Raw genomic sequence first — 27,887 nt, 5'->3', positions numbered from 1 at the left:
GCACCCATCAGCAAGGAGGAGGCACTTCAACTGCCAGGGTGGTCAGGGGAGCTGCAGGAGGACATTCATTTCACTCCCAGGACAGGCGTAGGAATAAACGCATCACCAGTATTTGTCAAATACTTACACTCAAGATACAAGTACTCTTCAAATATTTGGCTTACTCAACAATTTAACAAACTTACACAGGTCCTAATATAAGCAAGCCATCACCCTAGGCAGTCAAGTCTAAGCAAGAGTCAGGACAAAGTTGGTTTTTTATTTTAAAAAGTCACCATAGTAATAAAAATGCTACAAAACCCAGAATAAATATCTTCAAGTTACAAAAGCAAAACAGGTCTAGAAAAGCTGGCTGTAAAATGGCAACAGAGAGGACAGGCCCAAAAGATGAATGTCTGCCTGCCTGGGGGGGCTGGTGCTCAAGGAGGGACCATTGTCCCTCTCCGCCCGCCCCATCCCTCAGAAGCTTCTCCACCAGGCCACAGTGAATCAGGTCGAGGTGATAACGGGAAAAGTGCCGTGCCTGCAGGCATCACTCGCCGAGCTTCCTGGTGTGCGTTCCCCTTCCCAGCCTCACTGTTACCTGTAAAAATGAGGTGCCCAGCCAGGTAAAGTAAGAAGAGGCTTGGCTTCAGAGCCAGCGCAGTCTGGGTTTTCCAGCTCACTTCCTGGCTGTGTGCTTGGCAGGCATGCCCCCTCTGGTTCCAGGTTTCTTCCTCTCTAAAGTGGGGGTGCAAATGTGTACTCTGCCGGGTAGTGGAGCGGGTTGGCTGAGACGGCACGTGCACCACTACACACTGCGGAGTCAGTCGAGGTGATGGCTCCCTGCAGGCCACCCCTTGGGTATTAGCACAAGCTGGCACAGAACAGAGTAAGGGTGGCTCAGGAAACCAAGGCACAGTCCATGACCACCAGGGACACGTCAGTCGCCAGCCTCTGGGTAGATGCCATCCAGAAAGCTGAGCCTCCATTAATCAGGGAGCCCTAAGGGGCTTCCCCACAGTGAGCACTCACCTCCCAACAATGCTTGTCCCTGCAGCCCCTACCACCTCCTCCCCTTCCCATGGGAAGAATCCTGCCTTCTTGGTGGAGACTGGAGGATTGAATGCCTGGCACGGAACAAGAGTTCAATAAAAGTCATTCTGCCCACAGGCGTCGGCATGTTGGGAGCAGCTAGCAGAACCTGAGCACAGCTCCACCGTTTCAATGGTGAAATGCTCCACAGCGAGGGAAGAAGCTTCCTGGCACCTCCACCAGAGGAGGGGGCATCCAGAATGAGTGAGTTCCAGGCAAGGGGCCTGCCCCACACAAGGGCCAGGCCAGCAGCTCCAGGAAGGTGTAAGTATCCCCGCCCCCTCGGGCCAGGCCATGGAAGGCTGAGGTAGGGGCAAGTCGGAACCATTTGAAATCTCAGCCCCTGACCCTCCCCAGGCACCCGTACTGAGGTGGGGCTGTCACTGGAGCTCCTGGGAGGCCTGCGCCAGGTGCCGGCTCCGGCAGCAGATGGCAACGGCTGCCACGGCCTCTTCACTGGTGCTGCCTGTGGTGCTGACGTCCCGGCTCCTGACCACACATGTGTCGTCTACGGCATAGGCCCCCAGGACATGAGAGGTCCCAGGGAGGGCACTGCAGCCGGTCAGGGTCCAGCCCTCCTCGCAGGCCACAGTGACCTGCCAGAGCCCAAGGAGAGGAAGAAAGCACATGTCCATCATGGCTGGGAACCCCACCCAGACTTCATTTCTCTCCCGCCCCGACATCTCGCTGTGGGGCTGAAGTATAGACGGCCCTCGCCAGCTCAGGGCCCATTTGGGACACAACCACGTATCTCCAGCCCACACCTCCTGCCTCAGCGGTTCTGCACCCTCACTGACCAAACGTGAGCTCCTGCTTCATGCCTGGTTTGAGGGGGCGCAGAGACAGACAGATGCCTACCATACTAATGCCAAACTCATCTTCCCTCTGAAACTGACGACCCCACAGCCTGCCCCATCCCACTTAATGGCAACTCCATCTGTCCAGGGGCCCGAGCCTTGGTGCCGTCCTCCCCTTCTCCCACCCACATGCACCCACCAGGCCTGCAGGCTCCCTTCAGACTCCAGTATCCACCACATCTCCGGCCCCAGCCTGAGCCCCGCCCCCACACCTGGACCCTCCAGTCTCCCTGCTTCTGCACAAGGCCCTGGTCATCTCTTCTCAGCTCAGCAGCTGGGCCGCAGTGAGATGTTCAGATCCAGGCCAGATCACACTCCTCCTAGGCCAGACCCCTGTGTGGCCCTCAAGTCTCACCTGACTTGGCCCTGTCCCCTCTGAGGCACCCCCCACCTCATAACTTCCTACCTCTCTGGCCTCCTGGTACCCCCAGGCACATCCCCCTCCAAGGGCCTTTGCTCTGCCTGGAACGTGTTCTCTGCCCTGTCCTCATGCCCATTTCCTGCACCTTCTCAGCAAGACTTCTGCTGACCTCACCCCCACGCCATTCCCTTCCTGCATAGCATCTTTTCAGTATTCTATCATTGGCTGGTTTGTTTTCTGTCCTCGCCCACTAAAATGGATGCTCCAGGAGGAAGAACAAATGTCTGTCCGGCCTGTATCCCTCCCCAGCACCTGGAACCTAGCAGCCCTCAGTGCACACAGGGCAAGTGGATCCAAGACCAAGACTGTCTTTTGCTCTCGAGGAATGCACCATCCAGACCTGAATGAACACAGACTTGCATTTTAAAACCCAGTCTGAGTTCACTTAAGAGTGGACTCCTTAGGGCTGCCTTTTAAGAAGCTCCCACTGGCTTTTAAAAAGGAGCGTTACAGAGCAACCGTTGGCCATGTCCACACCCAAGTTTCTAGAAGGCCTGGCTCTCACATTCCAGGGCTTGGCACGTGCCTCACTAATCTCGGCAGGGCCCTCTCTTGCCTTGCTGGTCAAGCTAATAACCTTCAGCCTGCAGCTCAGGCACCCCCTCAGGGTCATGGCTGAGAGCTCTGTGTCCTCAGAGCCCAGTGCTGCTCCTGGCCCTGAGAACCTCCCAGGTTTGTTAAATAGATCTGTGAGGCTAGGTGCAATAGTTCATGCCTGTAATCCCAACCCTTGGGGAGGCTGAGGCCAGAAGATCAATTGAGCCCAGGAATTTGAGAACAGCCTGGGCAACATAGCGAGACCCCATCTCTGCACAAAGTGGAGTGGGATACCCAGGTAGCAAACCTTACTGATCTGGACAAAAGCAAAAACAGACCCAGCCACACACAAACACATACACGTGCTGTCCACACAATGGCCGAAGCTGCCCACAGCATCTACCCACAAACCGCCACCCTGATGCATGACCTTGTCACAGTGGTGGCACAAACTGACATAGAGAAGCTGCACAGGACAGACACATACCACCCCGCCGCACCCCACCCACCCAGCCCCACGCGCCTCTTCACCTGCTCCTGAGGGGCTGGGAGCCCATGCTCCTTGACTTTGCATTCCAGACCTGGGGCATGGCAGCAGGAAGCATGGGTGCTGGCCCCCCTGTGGCCCATGCACTGGTCGGGCTGACCTCCTGGCCTCAGCACAGGCGGCTTGTGGGTGCCAAGGTCCTCTACCTCCCAGTGGGAGCTGCAGCCTGGGGCAGAGGAGGGCCGGGGCAGAGGAGGGCCAGCTCAGATACTGAAATGCTGGGACACTTCTTCTCCAGTGCCCATCCCCATCAGACCGTCTCTCTTTAAGGTCTGAGGCAAGAGCTACGAAACCCAGAAACAACTCAAAGAAGAAAAGAGATGCTGGCCTGAGCACCAGGACTCCTGTGTTCTCAACTCCACTGCTGACCAGCTGTGTGACCTTGGGAGAGCCATTCAACCTCTCTGAGCCTTAGTTTCTCAGGGAAAACATCATCTCTCCACCCAGAGATGGAGGCAGTAAGGCAGGGGATCTATGGCCTCAGATGCTCAAACTCCCCCCAACCCCTCCCCAGGCAATAGTTGCCTATACCAGAGACTAAATGTTAAAGCAATGGGTGATGACAACAATAGTAATGATAGCTAGAATTTATATTGTCCCAGCACTAAGCTAAGTGCTTAGCACCCATCATTTCCTCTGATGAGGAAAATGCGGCACAGAGATGTTAAGTAACTTGCCCAGGTCACACAGCTATTGAGTGGCAGTGAAATTAAACCAAGGTCTGCCCTCCTTTCAGCCCAGCCTGGGGCCTCTCTCTGAGCCGCCTCTGTTGCACTGCATCACCTTAGGCAAAGCACCTGCCATGCTCCCGGCCAGTGCCCTAGATGCTGCCCATCTCCTCGCAACCCAATGAGGCAGCTAATACCTTTTTCCCTCTTATGGAGGAGGAAGCTGAGATGAGGAGAAGTAAGGTCACCTGCCCAGGGTCAAAGGGCATGGAAGTGGCAGGACAAGAGTATGCCATAGAAAGTCAGGCTCAAGTCTCACTGATCACACTGGTGAGGACCAAGCCTCGAGGGCAGTGGATACATAAGGAGACAGGGAACCCTCCTCACCCACGGGCAGGCCCAGCCTCCTACCTGTGAGGACGTGGCCCTGCTGGTGGCAGTGGGCATGGGTCCCCATGCCGGCCCCAGCTGGTGGAGCTGTGTGGATGCTGCAGTTGGCCTGGGGTAGCAGGCAGCACCTGGCAATGGCGTAGACACCCTCGCCCCCAAAAGCGTTGTGGGCCAGGCAGACCCGCCTGCCCCCTTGGGCCTGAGAGTCAAAGACAGAAATGGGAATCCACTTTAGAATTGGCTTTGAAAACACAGGAAGAGACTAGACAGGATCAACTCAAGCACCCTCATCAGTGTCCCTGCCAGCCAGACCCTGCTTCTAGCCTTCTGGGGACAAGGAGATCGTTCCTGCCCAGGGTAGACTGTTCTGCCAAGCGGCAGCTCTGAATACTCGAAAGTTCTTCCAAACATGGGGTGATTTCAAAATGGAGATATACAGGGAAACACAAGGGGCCAAAGCAAGGACCCAGCCGGCTCCTCCCCACCCCCTCTGCCTCTCACATGAGCACTGGGACACCATCTCCCAGGCCAGAAATGCCTGCCCCTCCTCACTCTCCTGGCTGGGCACTGCCCTTCCACCAAAATGCTTTGGCCAGATGGCATCTGTGCACTTTCCCGTAGCATCAACACCAATTCCCCTTTTTTACTGGTTTGAGATTTCTCAGCTCCCAGAACCATGGAGCATCTGAGTGAGATGGCTGAGTCCAGAGTAGCAGGTCCCTGACCCTCACCCTGCCCTGCCCCATGCTCACACCCAGATGGACACTGAGAATCCATCCAGCACTGTCCTGCAGCCTCCAGGAAACCCTTCCTCCCGTGGCTCTCTCCAGCAGCCCCCAACCATGTGAGATGAGGAGTGTACCACTCCCGCCCTGGCCAGCCCTGTAAGCTTACAGAAGGGCTGGAGTCTGGAGGATGGAGTCTCTGAGGGCCCAGTGCTAACACGCATGCGTGTGCACGCGCACACACACACACACACACACACACACACGAAGGAGGGGTGCAGTTCACCTCGATGCGCTCGCCCCGCCGCTTCCCACTCCTGGAGAAACTGGAGCAGCTCAGCAGCTCCTCATCTGGGGCACACCGGGCTATGGCTGTGGCCATCCGTGTAGGCCCTGAGTGCACTGACCACACAGTCCTGCAAAACAGCTGCCAACCTGCAAAAAGGGCCTAGGGTGAGGAGGGGGTGCTGGGAGTGAGGGGAGCTCCACCACGGACTCTAGAAAAATCTTTAGTTCATTTGAGAGGAGGGCTTAAAGAACATACTCAACTGTCTCTATAAAAACATGCTATGAAAATATTGCAAAGCCCTTTCAGAGCCCCATTCTCATTTAATCCTATTTAAGGTGGTATCATCCTCCTCACACAGACAAGGGAGAGGGGAGAGACTGTCAAGGTCACACACACCTCCCAAGCTCCGGCTTGGACTTGCCCAGCCTGCCATCCTGCTTACCTGCCCCATGGGTGCTGGGGGGCAGGGCGGCCACCAGGTTGGGGGTCAGTACCCGCTGGTCCTCAGGGAACCAGTCCTCATTGATGACGTCTTTGGCAGAGAAGTGGATCAGTCTCTGCCTCAACTCGGCCAGGGTGAGCTCCGGCTCAGCAGACAGCATCATAGCTGCAATGCCTGGTGAAGGGGTGAACGGTGAAAGGTGAAGGCAGACTGTCTACCTGCCCCAGCAGGGGACTCCTGCCCATGTGTGTACACATACACATACACACAAACACACGTGCACACACACAGACACCAAGCTCTCTTCCCGAAGGTAGACTGTCTACCTGCCTAAGGTGGCCTGGCCCTCCTGCCCGTGTGCACACACACTCACACACAAACACACATGCACACACACAGACACAAGCTCTCTTCCCAAAGGTAAGCCGCCTACAGTCCCTTACTCAGTAAGGTAAGACAGCCTCCTCTCACACCTCTAAGCCTTGGTAGTTGCTGTCTTAGTGGGCAGGTGAACTCCTATTCATCCATCAAGCTCCAGATCAAATGTCCCTCCTCCAAGAAGCCTTCTCTGACCCTCGGGCTGGGCAGGTGCCTCCTCTGGGCTCCCTCTAATACAGGCCTGACCTCGTGTTCCCTTGGTGCACTTGCCTCCCTCATCAGACTGAGGCACGATGAGGCCTGCCTCATCTCTGGTCCCCCTGCACAGAGCCTGGTACAGGAGGTCCCGGCACAGACCCTGACTGCCAAAGGGGCTGTTAGCATCACAGTGGCTGAGGCAGTGGTGGGGTGACTCACCAGCCACATGGGCAGCGGCCTGTGATGTCCCACTCCGAGACACAAAGCAGGTGCTACAGTCGCTGGAGGCACCAATGATGTCCTCCCCTGGGGCAAAGAGGTCCACACAGCGGCCAAAGTTGGTCCCCAAAGTCCCCAGGGTCACTGGCTGGTCCTGGGCATTGGTGGCCCCAACTGTGATGACCTGGAAAGGTGAGGATTTGGGTGGCAGAGACAGGAGCCCAAGAGAGGGGTTGCAGGGGCAGACTGAGGCCTTGCCAGCTGGGCTGGCCACCTGCTGTACAGCTGTTTAGGTCCCATTCAAATGTCCCCTCCTAAAGAAAATCTGACTCCCCAGGCAGAATTCTGGCACCCCTGCCCACCCTGTCCCTACCACAGCCAGGCACCATTTCCAATGCCCCTGTGGAGTTTACATTCTACTGGGGGAGAGACAGTAAACAAACAGGAAGCTATTCGGTTTATCAGGTGGTCCTAAGTGCCACTGGGGGTGGAATTAAGAGAGCAAGGCAGAGAAGATGTCATGGGCTTTGTTTGCTTGATGCCTTTAAATTCAGCCGCCAGGGAAGCCTCTCACAGGCCAGGGAGGGCCTAGGCTGCACTGTCAGGTAAGCATCTCCTCCGCAATCCCCGCCCCCAACGCACACGCGCACACACACGTGCACATACATGAGTACGTGCACATACATGAGTGCGCACACACAGATCTGAAATTCCATACTTGGTGGCACAAGATTCCTTCCCCTCGATGTCCTGACAACCGGACACACAGTAGGTGCCCAGGGAGTGGTGGTCAGAAGAGGAACGGTCACTGCCCCCCAGCTCCTCAGGGCAGAGGCTCTGTGTCTGTGTCCCCGCAGCCACACTGCACCGGGCATGCGGCACACGCTCTGGATGTTCCTCGGGTGAGAGGTCTGAGCCCTCAACTGCTCCCATTCTCATTAGCCTTGCTCAAGTGGTCAATCATGGAGCCACGGAGGGAGCTGGACAATGGGGAGGCCCTAAAAGTATTGGGCAGAGGACGCAGGGCCTGGAGATGGGGATGGGGAAGGGGCGGGTACCAGGAGACCTTCAGGACAGAGAGCGCTCAGGAGGGGCGTGGGGGCGTAGCTACGTGGGCGTGGGCACCGTTACGTGGGGGCGTGGCTACGTGGGCGCCGCTTCGTGGGGGCGTGGCTGGGCCGCTGCTGTTCAGATTCTGGCATGATGGGGAGTCCAGCCCCTTTCTCCTCAACCTCCCGCATGGCGGGGTCGCTGACGACTCCTTCCACCCCCGGCCTTGGGACAGCAGCCTCAGCACCTACCTCCGGAGCCGAGGCTGGGGAGTAGAGGCAGGCATCATCCCGGAAGTTGCCGGCAGCGGCGACCAGCACAACCCCAGCCCTCGCCACGCGCTGGCAGGCGGCGTTGAGGACCCGGCTGTACCCACCCGCCAGGGGCAGCAGCACCACCAGCGGCCCCACGGGCTGGACCAGCTGGCTTTTCCAGATAAACTCCAGGCCTGGGAGAACAAAGCCAAGGTCACCCCCTGGGCAGACTTGCTCCCCTTCCCCAGCCCCTCCCTTACAGGCACAGAGCGATAGTTAATTTTGTGGATCAACTTGGCCTGATATTTGGTCAAAAGTCAGTAGAAATTCAGCTGCGAAAATATTTTTTAGATGTGACCAACATTTAAATCAGAAGACTGAGTAAGGCAGGTTACTCTCCATAACGTGGGTGGGCCTCATCTAATCAACTGAAGGCCTTAAGGGAACGGACTGAAGTCTCCCAGAGAAGATGGAATTCTGCCCAGGACTACCTTAGGGCTCAATAGGGCAACATCAAATTCTGCAGGAATTGCCAGCCTGCCTGGCCTGCCCTGCGGATTTCAGACTTGCCAGCCCTCACGGTCACATGAGCCAATTCCTTGAAACTCTTAATATGTACATCCCACCTGTTCTGTTTCTCTGCAGAACCCTGGTCAATACAAACTGGAAGATATTAGCCATTACACCAGCAATCAAACTAACCAACCCCGGGCCCTTCTGTGTGCCTGGCTCTGTTCTAAGTGTCTAAATATATGAATTTATGGGATCCTCACAATAACCTTATTATCCCTTTCCAGCAAACAGGATGAACCTCAGAGGAATGAGAAGGAGTGAGCTGGGCCCTGCCCAACTTCCCCCTGCGAGTCTCTGAGACCGGGCTCAGATGCCCCTCCACCGTGGCCGCAAGTGTTGGATCCACACAAACTCAAACAGAGTCTTGCTTGGCCACTCCCGAGCTGTGTGGCCCCACCCTCTGTGAAACAGTGACAGCTGCTCCCAGGATTGTCTGAAGAATTAAAAGCCTCCACGCCCAGGGCCCCCATACCATAACTCCCTACCCTTGAGGGTGTGGTTCTCTGGTCTCGGTGGCACTCTACTGCCCCATTTTGGTGCAGACCATGGTCTACCTTATGCTACTGTCACCAATGACAGTTCTAACCCTTTGCCAGCCTGTGACCTCTGGCCCAGTGGCCTGGAGACTGGGGGCCTAAATCAGCTCTGGCCCTGATGTGCAAGGGGACCTGGAGCTGACAGCTTCTCCCCCGTCAAATGGGGTGTGGGAGCCTTCTGCATCCTGGCCTCTGAGATGTCTCCAGGAGCTGTGGCCAAGGTGGGAGTTGGAATCCCACAGCCATGCCCCTCCTAGGAGACAGCTAGTGAGGCCCATCACACCACAGAGGGAGGGAGTGGAGTGGCACTCAGTGTGGAGATGAAGAACAGTAGCCACATTTACAGCTACTAGTTATTTACGTATTTATGAGACGGAGTCTCAATCTGTTGCCCTGGCTGGATTGCAGTGGCATGATCTCGGCTCACTGCATCCCCCACCTTCCAGCAATTCTCCTGCCTCAGCCTCTCAAGTAACTGGGATTACAGGGGCCCACCACCCTGCCCAGCCAATTTTTGTACTTTTAGTAGAGACGAGGTTTCATTATGTTGGCCAGGCTGGTCCCGAACTCCTGACCTCAGGTAATCTGCCCACCGCGGCCTCCCAAAGTGCTGGGATTACAGGCATGAGCCACCACGCCCGGCCTGCAGCTGCTAGTTATTAAGCACCTACTGTGTGCTTATCTCTTTGCTCGGACTCAACACACAATCACCTGCTTACAGAGGAGGAAATGGCAGTGGCAATGAATGCAATAGTGACTGCTGGGTCCCTGTCCCCTGTCAGGTAAAGCAACAGGGGCTTCCCCTGCACTGACTGGGACCCCAAAGAAGGGACTTCTCCAGGAAGTCCTCCAGCGGCCAGAGCACCAGGCCTAGGGAAGCCTTTCTGTGAAAGAGCGGTCTTCCCTCCACACACTGACCTTCAGGAACTGGCCTGCCTGAGCCGAGGTCAGTCAATAAAGGGGTGGGACAGGTACAAGGGGTCACCTGATGGGACAGAAGCTTATTGATTCTTACCTTTAAAACTGAATGTCAAAACCTGTACTCTGTAGGAAAGTCTCAGGACAGAACTGGTGAGGCACAAGGCAGACTCCTGGGCTTTCTCGGCCTTTCAAACAGTCCCGTGGGCTGCCTCTGCCAGCTCCAGTGTTTGACCCTGGGGCCTGGGGCTTGCAGTGGAAGTCAGGCTGCTGCCTAGAGCCAGCACCTTGCCCAGTGAGGTCACGAGCTTGAGCTGTGTGACCCCGGGCCGTCCCCTCCCCTCTCTGGACTGGTTTTATCAACTGTTTAGCAGTTATGGCAAGGCCAGCCCCAGGACATGGTGTACAAAGGCCTTTGCTCAATGTCTGGCCACAGCAGGAAGTCAGGAGGGGACAGCACCCTCCCTCTTCTCTGTCCACAGGCCCCTGGAGTCCTAGCTCTCAGCTGGACTTCACACAGGGCCTGCCAGGTGGACAAAATGTAGTCACCTGCAAAAGTCTAGAAAAAGTCCTCTGCCAGTTCCTCCACACGTCCGCCTGGCCAGGGTGACCTGCAGGGCCCAGTCATGCAAGTGAGTGAGTCCCCTGGTCTCAGAGGTATGTAAGCAGAAGATAGAAAAAGTTTGCTTAGATCACCTCAAGGGTTTCTACATGGACGATAACATCACAAAAGACATAAAGACGTCACCAGATTTGAAAAGTGGAGCAGTGTGGAATTGTGGAAAGGTCACTGACCCAGGGTCAAGACTGAACTCCCTGGCTACCTGCATGACCCTCTCAGGGCCTGGGTTTCTTCATCTACACTTGTGGCCTCCGGGGACCCTGCCAGCCCTGACACTCTGGCTCTGCAGCAGAGGCTGCCACAGCATTCTTGGTTAGGAGACATTAGCTCTCCCTGGGCCCAGCCCAAGCCACCTCCCAGGCCAGGTCCACGATGGAGAGAGACCAGCACTGTCTGGGGCCATCACTCACCTATGAGGGTGCTGCTGACTGTGCCCTTCCCTTGGCAGTTGAGCACGCGTAGGCTGCGTAGGCTGGCGCCCTTGGCCACACCAGCGTCCCTGCCGCTGACCACCCCTGCCAGGTGGGTGCCGTGGCTGTCACACTTGCTGGCCTGCTCAACCAACATGAGGAAGACCCCCCGCCATCCCATAACAGATCAGCAGGTGGCTGGATGGACACCCTTCCCACAACTGATGTCAGGGAGGGGACAGTGACAGCTGAGGAGGGGGGCAGCCCAGCAGTACAGCTGCAACACTCTTGGGGAGCAGTCCCCACCCACCTCCAGGATGGGGATGAGGGCAGAGGTAGCCCTCATGTTGAAGGGCCGTGCTTACCTGTCTGTGGAAGCGGGTCCCGTCCTCCTCGGGCACACTCCCAAAGTCAGTGACCATGACCCTGCCCTCAATTTCCCGGTGGCCGCTCTGTATGCTGGTGTCTAGGAGGTACACCTCTACCAGGCTGCCTCCATCTTTCCAAGGTGACATTTAAGGGAGAAGAGGGAATGAGCGTGAAGTCAACCTTATAGTAACGCACAGTAAATATATTCACTCATTTAACCTCCAAAAAAATCCTCACACGCTACAACCTATTCTGTATTTCGTAGACAAGGAAAGGGAGGCCTAGAGAGGGCAGGTAACTGTCCAAGGCCGCCAGCTGGCAAATGACACTGCCAGGAAGGACCCAAGTCATCCTGCTCCTTCACATTAATGTCAATATGCAACAATAATATGAAGGTTCAAAAAATAATATTATAGTGTCAAGTAAACCAAGCCCCTATTGCAGCCTTTCACAACTCACTGAGCCTGAGAGAAAGACAAATTTAAAGACTAAAAGGAGACTAACAGTGATGTCTGGGCCCCTGAACTGGCCAGCTCATTTTAGAGAGAGGAAGCTGCGCTCAGACAGGATGTGTGAGTGCTGGCCTCCTGGATCCAGGTCCAAGTGCTCTCCACCGCACAAGGCACTGGGAGGGCTCCCAGGGGCTGCTTCCGCCTCGCAAGAGTCACAGCCTCAGAGAAAACAGTCACCGAGAGCCTATCCCACACTTCCTCACCCCTAATTGGATCCATTTGGATTCTCCAAGAAGCAGACACTGGGGTAAAAGCTGCAAGAGACCCATGGGGGGAGTCGCCTGCGCAGGACAAAGGTTGGGAGGACGTAGCGAGAGCTCACAGACGCAAGGCAGGTCCGGCCCGCTGGACCGAGAGGGGAGGCAGGAGGAAGGGAAGCAAGGAAGGAAGCCCCTCTGCTTCAGCGCAGTTCTCAGAAACTCTCAACCAGGCCAAAGGAAGACTTGAGGCAGGTTGCTGGCACAGAGTCCTGCGCCAGCGGAAATGGCCTGGCGCTGGAACTCCTGCCACCAGGAGAAGCAGGGCCTTGGGTGGAACCAGAGGGCAACCCTGTGGGCTGTCAGTCAACCTGCTCCTGCCCCAGGGTCCTCCTGAGTCTTCTGAAGTGCCATCTGAACAGCACCTCCGTGGCCCCCGCAGTGATCCTCCAAATATGCTGCAGAGTAGAGATTCTCATCTCCAGACAGGCGAGCAAGTGCAGGAGGCCCAGGGCGTGTGCAGGCTGGGAACTGACTTCTCATGGCTTCGGTAACAAATTCCCAAACTCAGCTGCGAAGGCTCCAGGGGAGAACCCTGCGTCACCTCTTCCTGCTTCTGGTGGCTGCTGGTGTTCCCTGGCTTGTGGCCACATTTCTCCAGTCTCCACTTCAGTCTCCACGTGGCCTCACCTGTGTGTCTCAAATCTCCCTCCACCTTTCTCTCATAAAGACACATCATTGGGCTTACAGCCCACTGGAGAATCCAGATGATGCCATCTTGAGATGCTCAATTACATCTACAAAGACCTTTTCTCCAAATAAGGCCAGGCTCACAGGCTCTGTCTGGGTGCGTGGGTCTGTGGGGGCTGCTATTTGGCCCACTACAGAGCAATTCAGTGGCTGCTCTGAGATCCCACACTAACTTCAGGCAAGGTCAGCCCCGAGTCTTGCATCCTCCCATCCACCCACTATGCCATTAGGGCTGGGCAAGGCAGTCACTTCCCAGCCTGCACACACACTGTCCACCCTGCCCTACAGCCTCCATTCTCGGCAGGAAGCTCCACTGGTCAGTGCCTGTGAGCACTTTGGTGACTTCTATGGCATGCTGAGCAGGTCCTCAGCAGTCTACCTCTCCTCTTAAGCCACGGGATAAGGCAGAGTCCTTGCTCTCTGAGTGTGTTAGGAGTTTTTACTGATCAGTGGGCATCTACCAGTGCCTGGTACTATGCTGGGAAGGGGTGGCTGAGAGTGCTGTGAGCTCCCGCCCAAAGACATCGGAGACCAAAGGGTGCTGGTCCCCCTAGAGGAACCACTAGATATTGAGCTGGGCTGTGGAATGTCGAAGGGGCAGACATGACAAGGAGGGCAGAGGCCCATAAGCTATGGCCAGTGTGCTCCTGTCAGAGGCCCCGTGCTGGCTGCAGGGGACACAGGTGCTCAGGAAGCAGCCCAAGGTTCTCCCTCAGAGCTTCCAGGCTGACGGGACAACTGGATACACTGGCAGACAGCCTGCAGGACACAGGCTCATCTAGAAGACAGCCCCGAGGCTGCTTCCCTCCCTGAACAGAAGCCACAGAATGCACATGGAGCAGAAGGCCGTCTGGGCAGGCTGCCAGTCCATGCTCCTCGTCGTGGGTGAGGAGTAGGCTGAGGCTGCAGCTGCGTCAGCCCAGGTGAGAGTCCTTTCTGGGCCCACCTGTGCTCGGGACTGCCCTCTGCTCCAGGAGCTGTACCTGGGGTCCGCTGCAAGATGATGTGACCATGGCGAAGTCATATCCCTGGGCCTGGGATTTATCAACTGTTTAGCAGTTATGGCAAGGCCAGCCCCAGGGCATGGTGTACAAAGGCCTTTGCTCAATGTCTGGCCACAGCAGGAAGTCAGGAGGGGACAGGCTGAGGCTGCAGCTGCGTCAGCTCAGGTAGAAGCTCAGGGAGGCAGCCCCACCCTTCTAAATGCAGGCGGTTCCTGCCCCCCCACACCAGCCCGCTGTCCTGCTGGGACAGGGTCAGGAGGCTGCAAGCATGGCCGGCAGAGGGCAGGTGGGCCTGGCAAAGGGGCAGCTCTTGGTAAGACACGGCCAGGAGAGAGGCTGTAAGCCTGGAACGCCCACCCATGGCCCATGGCCCCACCATGGCCTCCACATCTGGAACAAAAGCGAAAGCCAAGACCCCTGCAGGAACCTCCTTGGGCTTCCTTCCAGTGAGAGGCTGGAAAGGGGCCCAGCTCGGATGGGACACAGGGCCCCCGGGCTGTTTCCTAGGTCCCCCTCCATCCTCCAATCACCTCCCCCCGTGTGAGGCAGGGGCTGCTACTGTTCCCTGTGACAGCATGGCAAGGTGGCCTCAAGAAGAGCCATCATTCTCAGGGGCAAAGAGGCCTTGGAGTGGCCTCTTCCAGCCTCTGGCTTGCTACAGAAAGCTCTGTGGCCTCTGGCAGGTGGGAGCCCAGTCCTGCTTCCATACCTCCAGAGCAGGGAGCTCATCCCCTCTCACCCGGCAGCCCTGCCATGCCTAAGAAGCTCAGACTGTGGCCGAGTTCTTCCTTTCACATCTGCCCTGGAGGCCACCCAGGCCCTGCTGGTCTCACCTGCCTCAGTTCCCTCTGCACAGTTCCTGTCCTTGTTCATTCTTCTGCTGGGACACTGTCCCCTTTGCCTGGTTAATAATGCCCCCGCAGGTCTTGGCTGGAATAGCACTTCCTCCAGGAAGCCTTCCTGATCCCTCTGCCAGTTACACATGCCCGCAGCTGCCGGCACTCCTTCAGAGCTCTCAGCCCAACCAGAACTAATTTGTGCCAAGTAGTATTTGTTTAAGGAATGGACTGATCTGGATACACTGCTGGGGACAGAGACCACATCCCCCACATTCACCTTTGTATCCCCAGCACCTAGTATGGTGCCTAGCGCACAGTGGGTGCTCAAGACATTATTGTTGAATGGTGAGAAAAAAGAAAGCAGGGCTAAAATCACAGCACCTCACTCAATACTTGATTGCGTGCTACAGCAATAACTCATTTCACCCTCTAAACAGCCCCCAGGTGAGGGTTATCATTACCTCCCTTTTGCAGAGGAACCTGAGGCTCAGAGAGGGTGAGTGACATATGCAAGGTCACACAGTTAAGAGTGCAGGGTCTGGGTCTGAGGGCAGCTGCCAGCCCCAGCGCCCATGCTCGTGGCCTCCCTGTGCGTGAAGAGGCTGCTGCTCCACCCAGCCAGCCTGCCCCACGCCAGCCCAGCAGCTCCGGGAGGACTTCTTCTAGTCAAAACCTTGATGTGACCCCAGAAGGGGTTCCACACCCCTGCTGCCATTCCTGCCACTTCCCACAGCCACTCGGGGGAAGTGGGGAGGGGGTAATCCATGGGCATCCTAGGGGGAGGAAAGGACCCCGTATCTGCTTCTGGCCCAAGGGAGAGGAGGGAACGGTGGCTGCCAAAGAGAGATGCTCACATCTGAACCCCTACAACCCGTGGCTGTGACCTGATTTGGAAAAAGGGTCCTTGCAGCTGTGCTTAAGTTTCTCCACATGAGATCAGCATCATCCAGTGGACCCGAAATCCAACAAGTCCTTAAGAGACCGTGAAGAGGAGGGAGGCCCAGAGAAGGCTGTGTGAAGACACGCTGAGATGGGAGTGCTGCAGCCATTGGGAGATGGAAGAGACAAGAGAAGCTGCTCCCCTGGAGCCCCTAGGGAGAATGTGGGCCCACCGCAGTTGAGACAGGCTTTTGTCCCCCAGGACTGCAGAGAATCGTCTTGTTCCAGCTGAGGGTGTGGTACTTTGTCACAGCAGTGCTAGGAAGCTAACCTGGGGGGCAAGATCTTCTTGCTCTTCTGCTGGGACCAGGGTCTCCGTGACCCTCTGCCAGTGTCCCTCTCAGTCTCTGATATTAGCCTGCTCCGGGAGGTCCCTGGGGCACTGATGTGAAGTTCAGGGGCTCCAGGATTCCACTGAAGAGGTCTGGCCTGGTTGGAAAGGAACAGGCTCTTGCTACACAGGAGCCTGTCCTCTCCTTAGCCACAGGCAGCCCAGGCCAGGTCAGCACACACAACCAGCCAGGCCCCTCACCTCCGCTGCTGACACCCTTGCCAGAAGATGTCCCCCACACACACCCTATCTCCACACCCTGCCCACCAGCTCTGATCGTCGCCATGGCAGCAACTCAGAAGCCCCCCAACTTGTCAATTCCAAAAGCATTTGCACATCCTTCACCTCATTGGAGTCTCACAGTAACCTGTGAGGACAGGGACAGGGTTATATGCCCATTTTACAGATGAGGAAGGTGAGGCTCATAGAAGCAAGTGGCTTCCCAAGACCCCACAAGAACCAGTAAGGGGTGGAAGCTGAGTTCACCCCAAGCTCTGCGTCCTGGCCCCATGTTGCATGGACTCACCACATTGCATCGTCTCTGCACTGAGCTCCAGACCGCACACCATGGCACCTCAAACTTAACACAGTCCGGTGAGAACCCTTCATCCTCTCCTCAGACCAGGTGCATCTAGAGTCTTCCCCGACTAAATAATTGCCACCTGCAAGGCCCTGCTAGAATGCAGACCATTTTCCTTGGCCTCTCCTCCTCTCTCCCCGCCATAGCCAGGCTACACCAGGCAGAGGGAAGAGTGGAAGGGAAGGCCTAGAGGGAAGACACAAAGTGGCCCGTGCAGGGAGCCCCACAAAGCCTAATGGAGCTGGAGGCAGGTGGAGCAGCACAGTAGGAAGCTAGGCAGGGCCCCCAGACCGGGCTGCGTCTATCCCTTTAGGGTCTGGTCCAGTCTGCAGGGCACTGGGAGTTCTGGAGACCTGGGGGCTCTAGGAAGAGTCAGCATCAGATTAACCCTCTCCCCAAGGTGAGTGGAGCCTGCTGGGCCATTCCGAATGGAGAGAAGAGGAAAACAAGAAGGAGGGAGGAAGAGAGGATCATTTAAGGAAAGACTTTCGCGTTTGTGGAGCAGAAGGAAGGCAGGCAGTGTGGGCTGCAGAGGTTGGGGATGGGACAGGAAAAAAGGGGTCAGTGGAGGTGCTGAGTCCCAGAGCCCTTGAGAGGTGGAAACCACCGGCAGGGAGGCGAGGCCAGAGCAGAGCAAACAAATTCAGCTTAGATGGGGAGGGAAGACACAGAGGGGGTCTTACTGGGAGGCTGGTATTCATCTGCCCGGTACCGCGCAGGGGTAATCCGCTCCAGGTTCCATGGGATGCTCTGGGCAAAGACAGAAGAGTCCTCCTCGATGTAGTAGACATGGGGCAACCTCAGGGCCTGCAGAAGCCAGAGAGTCCGGGGGCCTCTGCTTAAGCCATTGGGACAGCAGCAAACACAGCCACAGCCCAGCCTCACCTGATTAAACCTGTCCCCACATCTCAGCCCAGCAGCCTCCCACCTTGTCCCAGCAGACCTCAGACCTTGTCCCTGACTCCCTCCTGGTGACCTGGAGGACAGACTGGAAGCTGGAGTTTTCTCACTCCTTGCTCAGGCTGGGAACCCAGCACTCCCATATCTCTGCAATGCAGCCTGGCACAGAGGATTCCTTTTAGAGGATTCTGAACTTGACATCTCGTCTGGGAGCCAGGGTGTGCCAAGGCTCTGGGCAGGATGGACATGGAGCGAAGCTCAGGCCCTGGACTCCATGCCTCAATCATGACATAACAGCACTGGCAATTCTGTCTGTCCTCCAGTCTATTCCCATCCTTCTCCTGCCTGCTCAGTGCAAACTGCAGCACCAGCTCCCTTGCACAGCTTCCAGTTGGGCTCAGCCAATGGGAGGCACCAGCAGGAGTTGAAGGGACAAGAGTGCATCTCTGACAGGGAGTAATGACTCAAACCTATAATCCCAGAACTTTGGGAGACCAAGGCAGACAGATCACCTGAGGTCAAGAGTTTGAGACCAGTCTGACCAACATGGTGAAACCCCATCTCTACTAAAAATACAAAAATTAGTCTGTCATGGTGGTGCATGCCTGTAATCCCAGCTACACGGGAGCCTGAGGCATGAGATTCACTTGAACCTGGGAGGCAGAGGTTGCAGTGAGCTGATATTGTGCCATTGCACTCCAGCCTGGGTGACAGAGACTGTCTTAAAAAAAAAAAGTGTGCATCTGCCCCTCTCCCTCCCTGCCGCCCGACTCCCTGCACTTGGCAGTGCTGAACCCTCAGGTGACTCCCCATGGGCAGCCTCTCCATGCCACCAGCTCCAGCTGGGCAGAGGGAAAACTATTCCCGCTCCTACCCTTCAGACCTAGGTGGTAACAGCTTCCTGCCATAACTGGTCCCTGGATGCCTTGCTATCCCCAGAGGCTTCTTAACCTGCCCACACTTCAGTGAGTACCTAGCATCTGCTGAATGCTTCACGATCTCATTTAGTCCTTAAAAGAATGTTCCCATTATTATGCCTGATTTACAGATAGGGGAATGAGGCTCAGAGAGGTGAAGGCATTTGCCCAGGGTTAGACAAACCAATAAGGGGCTGGGTGGGACTCGAACCAGGCTGGTATGATGCCCAGCTTGAAGCCTGGCTCTCGATGGCAAATGTCTGCAGCCTTCTGCTCAGCCTCCTCTCCTCTGAGCAGCTGCCCTGGCCTGTGTGGCTTGTGCCTGTCATCTGGTGCTATGCGGGCACCTTCTTCACCCCTCCCCAGTGCTGAGCACATTGTCCCATAGCCAGCGGTACTGGCAGCCACTGGTCAGTCTCTCCTTCTGAACTGTAAGCTCAAGGGAAAGGCCTGGGCTGTGTCACATTCGCCTCTGCAGCACACAGCAGGTGCTTGGGAAATATGTGTCGAGTAGACTGTTGGAAGGCATTGACTTGTCAGCCTCCTCTGCTTGGGCTCCAGGTTCCCAAGGCAGGGATCCTGTCAATCCCTGTCATGGCCCCACAGGCCTTGGTATGCGGTAGATGTTCAGCCACTGGATGCTGAGTTGATTACCCATGGGGCAGCAGCGCATTGCAGCTAGAAGACCCAGGTCCAGACTCTGACCTGCCCATCATGCTGTGTGACCTTGGACAAGAGCCTGGGCCCCACTGTCTACAGGAGGCTGAGAAGCACCCACCGCCACCATGTGGAGAATCAGTGTGAAAATGATACATGTTCTCATCGAGAGGCCAGGGAAAGGGGTGGGCTAGAAGGTGGGGCAGAAACAAAACCAAGAAAGCTTTTTTTAAGATTTGAAGCACTAGGGCCAGGGTGAGAATACCCAGTCCCCTTTCTGCCCTTCCACCAAAGATGTGACATCCAGGAGGGAGGAGAGCCACCCTGTCCTAGAGAAGGAACTTTACGCTGGATAGGAGCAACTTCAATGAAATTTTGGACCCTTGAGTCACGCTTTTTTATCAAATGACTCAGGCTCCATTGTACATCCCAGGGCCTGTCCCTATGGATTCCCATAGGCAGCAGATGCATTGGCACAAAAATGGCTGGCAGGCAGACCACTAGGTTTGATCCAGGCTCTACCCCTAGCCATCTGTGTGGTCCCTTCTGAACTTTGGTCTCCTCATCTTTCAAATGAAGATGGACATAACACTGGGGCACGGCCAGGCTTAAAGGGCATTCTATACAGAAAGCCAGTAGTTGCTGTGCTTGGTACCCAGTAAGTGCTCAATTCATACTTGCTGTCCCCTTCTGATTTTCAGCAATGGGCCTACTAAGCACAGTCCCCAGCATATATGCAGTGGACCAACCCTATCGGGAAGTGCCATTCCCAAAAAGGGTGGCTCACCAGCTCCAGCAGGTCGCGGCTCATCTTCACCAGGAAGCCAGGAAGAAGGTCGTGGAAGACATGCAGGAGCTTGATGAGGTATCCCCGGCGGGCAGCTTGGGCCTGCAGGCGGCGGGCGGTGCGCTCTGTCTGCGAGCGGTGGGTCTCTTCCTTCAGCACCACCACATAGGTGCCGGGCAGCCTCCAGGGGTCCTGACCCCATGCAAGGAGGAACACGATGATATGGAAGAAACCTAGCAAACCCTACATGGACTTTATCTCACCCCTGCTTACAAGTTAGAATTACAGCGAAAGAGACACCACAGAGTATAGGAAATGATGAAGTTACCAAATGCAGACCAAAAAGCAGATTTAAAAACTCATATAGGCCAACTATTATTATTCACATAGTTATAGAACACTTCCAAATGTGGCAGTCAGGCAAAAATGGGAACCATGAGCCACACTGGAAACCAGGTTCTCCTCTGTACCTGCACCCAGCTCTCTATGGGCCTGGCCACCCCTGGAGGCCCTGCCCAAAGGCCACCCCCTCCCCCATGCCCCAATTGGAATAAATTGAGGGAGAAACTCATGGGCTTGGAAGCCAGGAAACTGTGGACCTGCATTCCAGCTCCAATATTTACTGGCTGTGCGGCCATGAGTAAGTCACTCAACCTCTCTGAGCCTCGCATAGCTCCGCGGTATTGTAGAGACTGTAGTACCTATGACATAGGCCTGCTGGGAAGGTCAGGAGTGACGGTAGTATAAATCTCCCAGCTGAATGCTCTAGAAATGCAGGCAGAAGGGATGACTAAGTGAGCAAAGGCAACACTTCTTTTTTTTTTTGAGACGATGTTTCCCTCTTGTCACCCAGGCTGGAGTGCAATGGCGCAATCTTGGCTTATCACAACCTCTACCTCCCAGGTTCAAGCGATTCTCCTGTCTCAGCCTCCTGAGCAGCTGGGATTACAGGAGTGCGCCACCATGCCCAGCTAATTTTGTATTTTTGGTAGAAACAGGGTTTCTCCACGTTGGTCAGGCTGGTCTTGAACTCCCCACCTCAGGTGATCCGCTCGCCTCAGCCTCCCAAAGTGCAGGGATTACAGGTATGAGCCACTGCATCTGGTGGCAACACTTCTTAAAGAGAGAGTAGTCAGGGCCACTGTCTTAGTTCTCTTGTGTTGCTATATAAAGGAATACCCGAAGGTGGGTAATTTATAAGGAAAAGGGATTTGTCCAGCTCCTGGTTCTTCCATCTCCAGGAAGCATGGCACCAGCATCTGCTTCTGGTGAGGGCCTCAAGCTGCTTCCACTGATGGCAGAAGGTGAAGGGGAACGTGCATGTGTGGAGATCAATCATATGGCAAGAGAAGAAGCAAGAGAGAAGTGGGGGAGGTGCCAAGCTCTTTTTAATAATCAACCTTCAAGGGAAATAAGAGGGAGAACTTACTCGTTATCACAAGGATGGCACCAAGCCTTTCATGGGAGTTCCTCCCCCACGACCCAGACATCTCCCATTAGGCCCCACTTCCAACACTGGGGAGCAGATTTCCACATGAGATTTGGAGGGGACAAAAAAAACTGTAGCAGCCACTGTCTGCAGATGACTTGTTTGGTTTTAGCCCTTGTCTGCTCCAACTGCTTTCAAGCAGACACACCTGCTCAAGAATAGGAAGAAAGAACTGGCTGCCCACCGCCTAATGGATCGAATCCAAACTCCATGCTCCTCCTGGGCCGCTACCTCAGCCCACCTTTGCAGCCTCATCACCCACATCTCTGTATATATGCATCTTGGATGCCAGTCAGAGTAGAACAGAGTCCACCCCCTTTGCCCAAAGCCTTAGGGCCAAATCAGCTTTGAACCTCAGACTTCTTTGGATTTTAGAAAGGCAGTAATGGGCAATCAGAGAGTCTTCTTGGAGGAATCTGGAGCTGCATACTGTAATCTATGCAGCAAAATATATGAATATGCATATGCACACAAATGGATTAAAAATAACCTCATGTCAGTTCATGTCAGGTGCTACCATCAAATAAATCACAAAAAAACCTTTTGGTTTTCAGAACATTTTACATTTCAGAAGACGGATAAAGACCTGGGGAGGCTGGGTGCGGTGGCTCACACCTATAATCCCAGCACTTTGGGAAGCCGAGGTGGGCAGATCACCTAAGGTCAGGAGTTTGAGACTGGCCTGCCCAACATGCTGAAACCCCATCTCTACTAAAAATACAAAAATTAGCCAGGCGTGGTGGCAGGTACCTGTAATGCCAGCTTTTTGGGAGGCTGAGTCAGGAGAATCACTTGAACCCAGGGGGCAGAGGTTGCAATAAGCTGAGACCATGCCATTGCACTCCAACCTGGGCAACAAGAGGGAAACTCCATCTCAAAAAAAAAAAAAAAAGAAAAAGAACTGTGGCGCGTGCTCCTTATCCTCCACCTCTGGTTTTCCCAGCTCTGTACCTTTGTTCCTGGTACCTCCTACTCTTAGAATAAAATTCTCCTGAGACTGTCATTGCTACACTCCTACCAATGCTTCAAAGACCCTTCTAAAATGCCTTTTGCTAAATAAAAATTGAATGAATTGGGAGACTACACTGTGCAGTGGAATGTGAGTTCTGAAAACCCAGTTCTAATGCACTCGGGATGCACCTCCTTTCTCTGGGCCTTAATTTCTCATGACTAAAGGAAAAGGATTGGTCTAAAAATCCTTTTCTGCTTGCCAAAAAAACATTTTCATTCTAAATTTGAGTCCCACGAAATATCCATTGAATGAATGAATAAATCAACTTGAGGAGGTGTGTGTTCCAAATTTCCACCAGAGAAGAAACATGCCCAGGGGCTTGGTTCAGGTGGTCATGCAGCCTCTGCCTACTCACCTCTCAGGATGGGGTACTCGCTACTTCCAGAACAGGCTTTTTGGAGCAGTGGTAATTTGACATGTCCTTTCTTATCCTGACCACAACCCCACAACCTCCCTCTAGAAGGTCAAAGGCTCAGGGAACAAGGAAGAGAATTATACTGAGCTGAGTAAGGGCACGCCATTCTGCCACTCAGCACACTCAGACAGGAGCGTGGGCCGGCAGCTGTGAATGGCAGAATTTGCCCCTCTGCCCCAGGAGCTGCGATTTGGAGACGATGTCACCAACAGGTCACACCGCAGACAGGGATAAAACTGCAAGTAATCCCTCCCTGGGCTTGCATCATGAGGTCACTCGGGGTCAACAGAACTTTCCCTCATCTCCCCACCTGCTGCCACTGAACCCTTAGGGAGGATTGTCACCTCCCTTTTAAAGATCAGGCAATGGAGCTCAAGGTTAGGTGACTTGTCAAGCACCACAGCTAGTGAGCTAGTGAGAGGAAGGCAGTATTCAGGCCCAGATCTGACTCTAAGCTGGGAGACACAGGACCTCAGCCAAGTCCTGGGCTGGTAACACTTGGAAAAAAACTAGCGGCCCGGCCCCGGGAAGAAGCTTCCCAGAGCCCGAGGGCCTGCTGCAGGCAGAGTTATTAAGCAAACTTGCCCCCGCCGTCTGCAGCCAGCCAGCCAGCGGGGGTGGGGCTCAGCTCCGGGGTCCCAACACCAGGCGTGCGTGCCACCTCTGGCCCCAGAGCACCAAGGGTCCTTCCCTGCCTGAGTTCTAAAGGACACCAATGGGCCTCGAGAATAACTCCGCCCCTTCTCCCCTGGCCCTTCAGCTGGTTCTTTTCTTCAGCTGAAACAGATGGACTCTTAGAGCATGAGTTCTGGGTCCATAAAGAAATTGCCTCGCGCTCCCAGCGTCTGTCGTCCCTCCCACCCCGCCCCTGTCTTGGCTACAGGCCCTTCACCCTCCATCGCCCATGTTTAACCAAACCAAATCAGAACCCACAATAATGGCAAGCCTGCTTCCTCTGCGCCCGGTGCCGTTCCCAGTGCGTTCCAGGCATTAACTCCTTCACCCACCTGTGCCGCTGCGGGGTGGAAAGTGAAATCTGGGCAGGAGATCCTGGCAGTGCTCTGCTAGCCCTCTCTCGGCCTCCCAGTTTCCCACCCCCGCGAACCTTCCCACTGATTCGCACAGCCGCACGCCCAAGCGCGTCCCCAACGAGCCGACTGTCCCCTCTCTCCACCACGACCCGTCCTCCCCCGCAGCCTTGCCTGCAGTCCCAAAGATCGTGGCAAGCAAAGAGCCCTCGGAGACCTGCTCTCCACTCCCTCTCTTACATGGGGGGAAACTGAGGCCCGAGAGGAAACAGCACCTCACCTTCCCGGCTGCAGGTTCGCCCTGGCCTCCCACCTCTAAGCCCTCACCTTGGCGCAGCGGTGGAAGGTGGCGGTGGCTCCGTGCTGGAGCGCATCGGCCAGGCCGTCCTCCTCGGAGCGCAAGGCTAGCACCAGCTCCTCGTAGTCACCGTCGTCGTCCTCCTGCGCACTGGCGCCTGCGGGGCCCAGGAGCAGCAGCAGCAGCAGTGGCAGCGGCCACCACAGCCGCCTGGAGCTGACGGTGCCCATCAGGGCCAAAGGAGTGGTTGCAGTCCTGGCAAGGAGACCTAGAAGCTGTGCGCGATCCACGCCCGCGGCGCCTTGTGCCTTGCGGCGGGGACGACTGTGCAGAAGCTGTAGTTCAGGGGCAGGGCGTGCGAAGGGGCGCGCGACGTCCTGGCTTGGAGCTGTGCGCTGCAACGACGCGTCCCGGCCCAAGACAGTCTCACTGCCTGGCTCACTCCTCCAGGCTCAGACCCTGAACTGAGCGGCTACACCCACCTGCATCCCTGCTCGCCTCGACGCCACTGCAGAAACCTAGGGTGTGGGTGCTTGAAGCCTGGGGCGCGGAGATCACGCCACCAGAGCCCCATCGGACGATCCTATCTGATTAAACATTAACGGAACCCCCGGACTGGAGGATCAGGTTTCGGCCTCGCCCTCCCCAAACAGCGTCAGATCACGCGCAGAGGGAAGAAAAAAATTCCCAAATCCTAACTGGGTGGAAGGCGGCCGGCGCTCTGGAGGCACCTTCTCTCCCGCCTCTCACCCTGCGTGGGAGTTCTGCTGGGCCCACCTTTTCAGTGTTTCCTGGGTCCTTCTTGTCGCCTGCGGACCAATAAGCCTTCTGAATCAATCCTACTGTGGGCTCCTCACTCCCTACTGAATTCTTTCCATTGGCCTTAACCTGCCTGGTAGCCTTCTAAACTTAGCCTGGATCCCCTCCGACCTCTGCCCTTTATGCATCCTGCACACTGACCTTACCAACTAGCTGTTCCTTGAAGATACTGCTTGCTTTTGATGTCCAGCCTACATGCATTTCAAGGGATTTATATTGCAAAGATTCAGGTTTTAAGTTTGCAAAGACGTCATATAGGTACATTCAGAATTCCATGGCAGGCACAAGCTCAGTGTTTCAGAAGATTCAATTTGCAAAGATTCCTTTTACACATTATGTTAAAGAAGTCAACTGGACAGCCATCCAGTAAACACCTATTGTGTACCAGACAGGAGGATGAAAAGGGGAAAGAGAGCCCCTGGCCTCAGATTGTACATGTGGCATGACATGAGGCTTGCTCTTTCTGGAAGGGTTGTTAATACTGGGAAGAAACAAAGTAGCCTTTATGATTCTCCCTTGCAGCTGCACAGCAGATTCTGAGTGAAATGACCTGCTCTGAATCTAGGTGCTGGAGTCCAAAGTTGGTACCCTTTCCACTTTGTTTGCAAAGACCACACTCCAGAGAGCCAGTGCACAAAGACTGTGCAGCCAAGGAGTTGGCAGTGACTCCATGAGGTAAGGTCAGAGCTATCCCCACTGAGCCCACCATCACAGCACAGAGTAGGAGCTCATGGTTTGTGGACAGCGGTGGCAGAGGTGGCTCTCCTTCCCGCTGCCTGTGACTGGAGTTGTATTTGCTGCTTGTGGCAGCTTCCACATCAAGGGCCTTCTCCTGGAGCAAGAATAGATGGGAGTTAACTTTCCCTGCTGCTCCCCTTTGGGACCTTGGCTTCTCACCTACCAAGGATTCTTACCTTGCACCCAGAGGATGTGAAGCCTGTGCACAGAGGGACACGGATGTCCCCAGGCCCAGGAAGGGGGCCGCTGTCCAGCATGTAATGGGTGTGTTCTGAGGGAGGTGGGGGAGGAAGGAAGCACCCTGGGCTCTGCGACAGATGGAACCAGAGGGGCAGTCACTTCTCATTCCACATCCTCCACTGCACTCTTTAAGGGGCAGCCCCAGCGGGGCCTCCTGCCACTTGGCAGGGCTTTCATCCCTCAGCCATTACCCCTCCCAGAAGTTACCCAAAGGAGTTCTTTCACCTCCTCCCACCTTCTCTTACGCCCTGGCCAGCAACTCACCCTTGAGAGGGACCAGCAATCAGGGTAAGTCAGATGCCTCTTCTGGGGCCTCCCCTCTCTCACAAGTGCTTTCTGGGTCTATACTCATCCTTTTCACCTCCTGCCTTCCTCCTTCAGGGCAGAGGGGACCATCCTCCTGTACTTAGCTGCTCCTCCTCTGCCCCAATCTGGTCTCCGCAGGGATCAGCTCCCTCCACCATCTCCTCTCCTATCTCCAAATCCCTCTTCCTGTGTCATTCTTTCCCTTCACCCCGCAAGCATCCTCAAGGCTTCCCCCTCAAAAATGCCACTTTTCCTGTCCCTCAAAATGCTCTTCTAGCCCTGGCCTTCCCCTCACAGCCTGAATGCATAGACAGAACTCACTATTACGCTCCCTAGCTACCTTCTCCAAACTCAGAAACTTGGGAGTCTGCAGCCACCATTGGTATGAGTGTACATTTCAACATTTTAAATGGGCATACTCTTTTTCACAAGGGAGGGGGTATTTTTGCGTGTGGATGTTCGAGTTTTTAAAATTTACATGAAAATGATTTTTAAAATTGGAATAGTTCCAAAAAACATACAGTGAAAAGTTCATTTTCCTCCCACTCCTAAACCCCCACCTTCCCAGGGGAAACCACTGTTAGCCGTGGTAGCGGGTTGAATGGTGTCCCCCAAAAAGGTCATTCCAAGGCTAACTCTTGGAACGTGTGAATGTGACCTTACTTGGAAACGAGATCTCTGCAGATGTAACTGACCTAAGGATCACGTGAGGAGATTATCCTGGGTTTAGGGTAGGCCCTAAATCTAATGACCGATATCAGAAAAGAAAGGAGAGAGATGCTTGAGACACAGAGACACCTACGTACAGATGGAAGTGCCGATTAGAGCTGTGCTGATATAAGCCACGGAATCAGGAGCCCCCAGGAGCTGGAAGAAGAAGGAATGTTCCTCCCACGGAGCCTTGGGAGAGGTCACCACCCTGCAACCCTTGATTCCAGAACCCTGCCTTCCATAACTGCAAGAGAATACATTTTTGTTGTTTGAAGCCAGCAGATTTGTGGTAACCTGTTATAACAGCCCCAGAAACTAGTATACCTAATTTAATATTTATTGGGTATCTTTTCAGAGATAAGTCTACTTTTTTTTAAATTGCATTTTAGGTTTTGGGGTACATGTGAAGAACATGCAAGATTGTTGCATAGGTACACACATGGCAGAGTGATTTGCTGCCTTCCTCCCCATCACCTATATCTGGCATTTCTCCCCATGCTATATCTCCCCAACTCCCCACCCCCCACTGTCCCTCCCCTATTTCCCCCTGACAGACCCCAGTGTGAGATGCTCCCCTCCCTGTGTCCATGTGTTCTCATTGTTCAACACCCGCCTATGAGTGAGAACATGCGGTGTTTGATTTTCTGTTCTTGTGTCAGTTTGCTGAGAATGATGGTTTCCAGGTTCATCCATGTCCCTACAAAGGACACGAACTCATCGTTTTTTATGGCTGCATAATATTCCATGGTGTATATGTGCCACATTTTCCCTGTCTAGTCTATCATCGGTGGGCATTTAGGTTGGTTCCAGGTCTTTGCTATTGATAAACTATTTATTTATTTATTTATTTATTTATTAAAGATGGAGTTTCACCGTGTTGGTCAGGCTGGTCTTGAACTCCCGACCTCAGGTGATCCGCCCGCCTTGGCCTCCAAAGTGCT

General features: G+C 54.9%; 1 protein-coding gene across 3 annotated transcripts; it reads right to left on the bottom strand.

Annotated features, from left to right (window-relative positions):
• Nucleotides 1-239: 239 nt before the first annotated feature.
• On the bottom strand, nucleotides 240-26,481 carry PCSK9 (proprotein convertase subtilisin/kexin type 9). Of its 3 annotated transcripts, XM_017543987.2 has the most exons (13): nucleotides 24,162-24,248; nucleotides 20,592-20,655; nucleotides 19,891-20,082; nucleotides 17,313-17,436; nucleotides 11,474-11,607; nucleotides 11,109-11,250; nucleotides 8,047-8,243; nucleotides 6,746-6,929; nucleotides 5,951-6,124; nucleotides 5,506-5,654; nucleotides 4,516-4,693; nucleotides 3,421-3,602; nucleotides 240-1,670 (listed from the first exon to the last, which is right to left on the bottom strand). In XM_017543987.2, exons 3-13 carry the CDS (start codon nucleotides 19,912-19,914, stop codon nucleotides 1,455-1,457), a joined length of 1,704 nt encoding a protein of 567 aa, XP_017399476.1. In that variant the 5' UTR covers nucleotides 19,915-20,082; nucleotides 20,592-20,655; nucleotides 24,162-24,248; the 3' UTR covers nucleotides 240-1,454. The 3 variants fall into 3 exon arrangements, with proteins under 3 accessions (XP_017399476.1, XP_017399475.1, XP_037599983.1); XM_017543986.1 differs by lacking the exon at nucleotides 20,592-20,655 and having other exon boundaries at nucleotides 24,162-26,481; XM_037744055.1 differs by lacking the exons at nucleotides 3,421-3,602; nucleotides 20,592-20,655 and having other exon boundaries at nucleotides 1,430-1,670; nucleotides 24,162-26,481.
• Nucleotides 26,482-27,887: the final 1,406 nt, after the last annotated feature.

The sequence above is a fragment of the Cebus imitator genome, unplaced genomic scaffold, assembly GCF_001604975.1.
Source record: "Cebus imitator isolate Cc_AM_T3 unplaced genomic scaffold, Cebus_imitator-1.0 Scaffold163, whole genome shotgun sequence".
Taxonomy (NCBI): Eukaryota; Metazoa; Chordata; class Mammalia; order Primates; family Cebidae; genus Cebus; species Cebus imitator.
The sequence above is the reverse complement of the archived record's forward strand: the minus strand, read 5'-3'. Positions and strand labels throughout refer to the sequence as shown.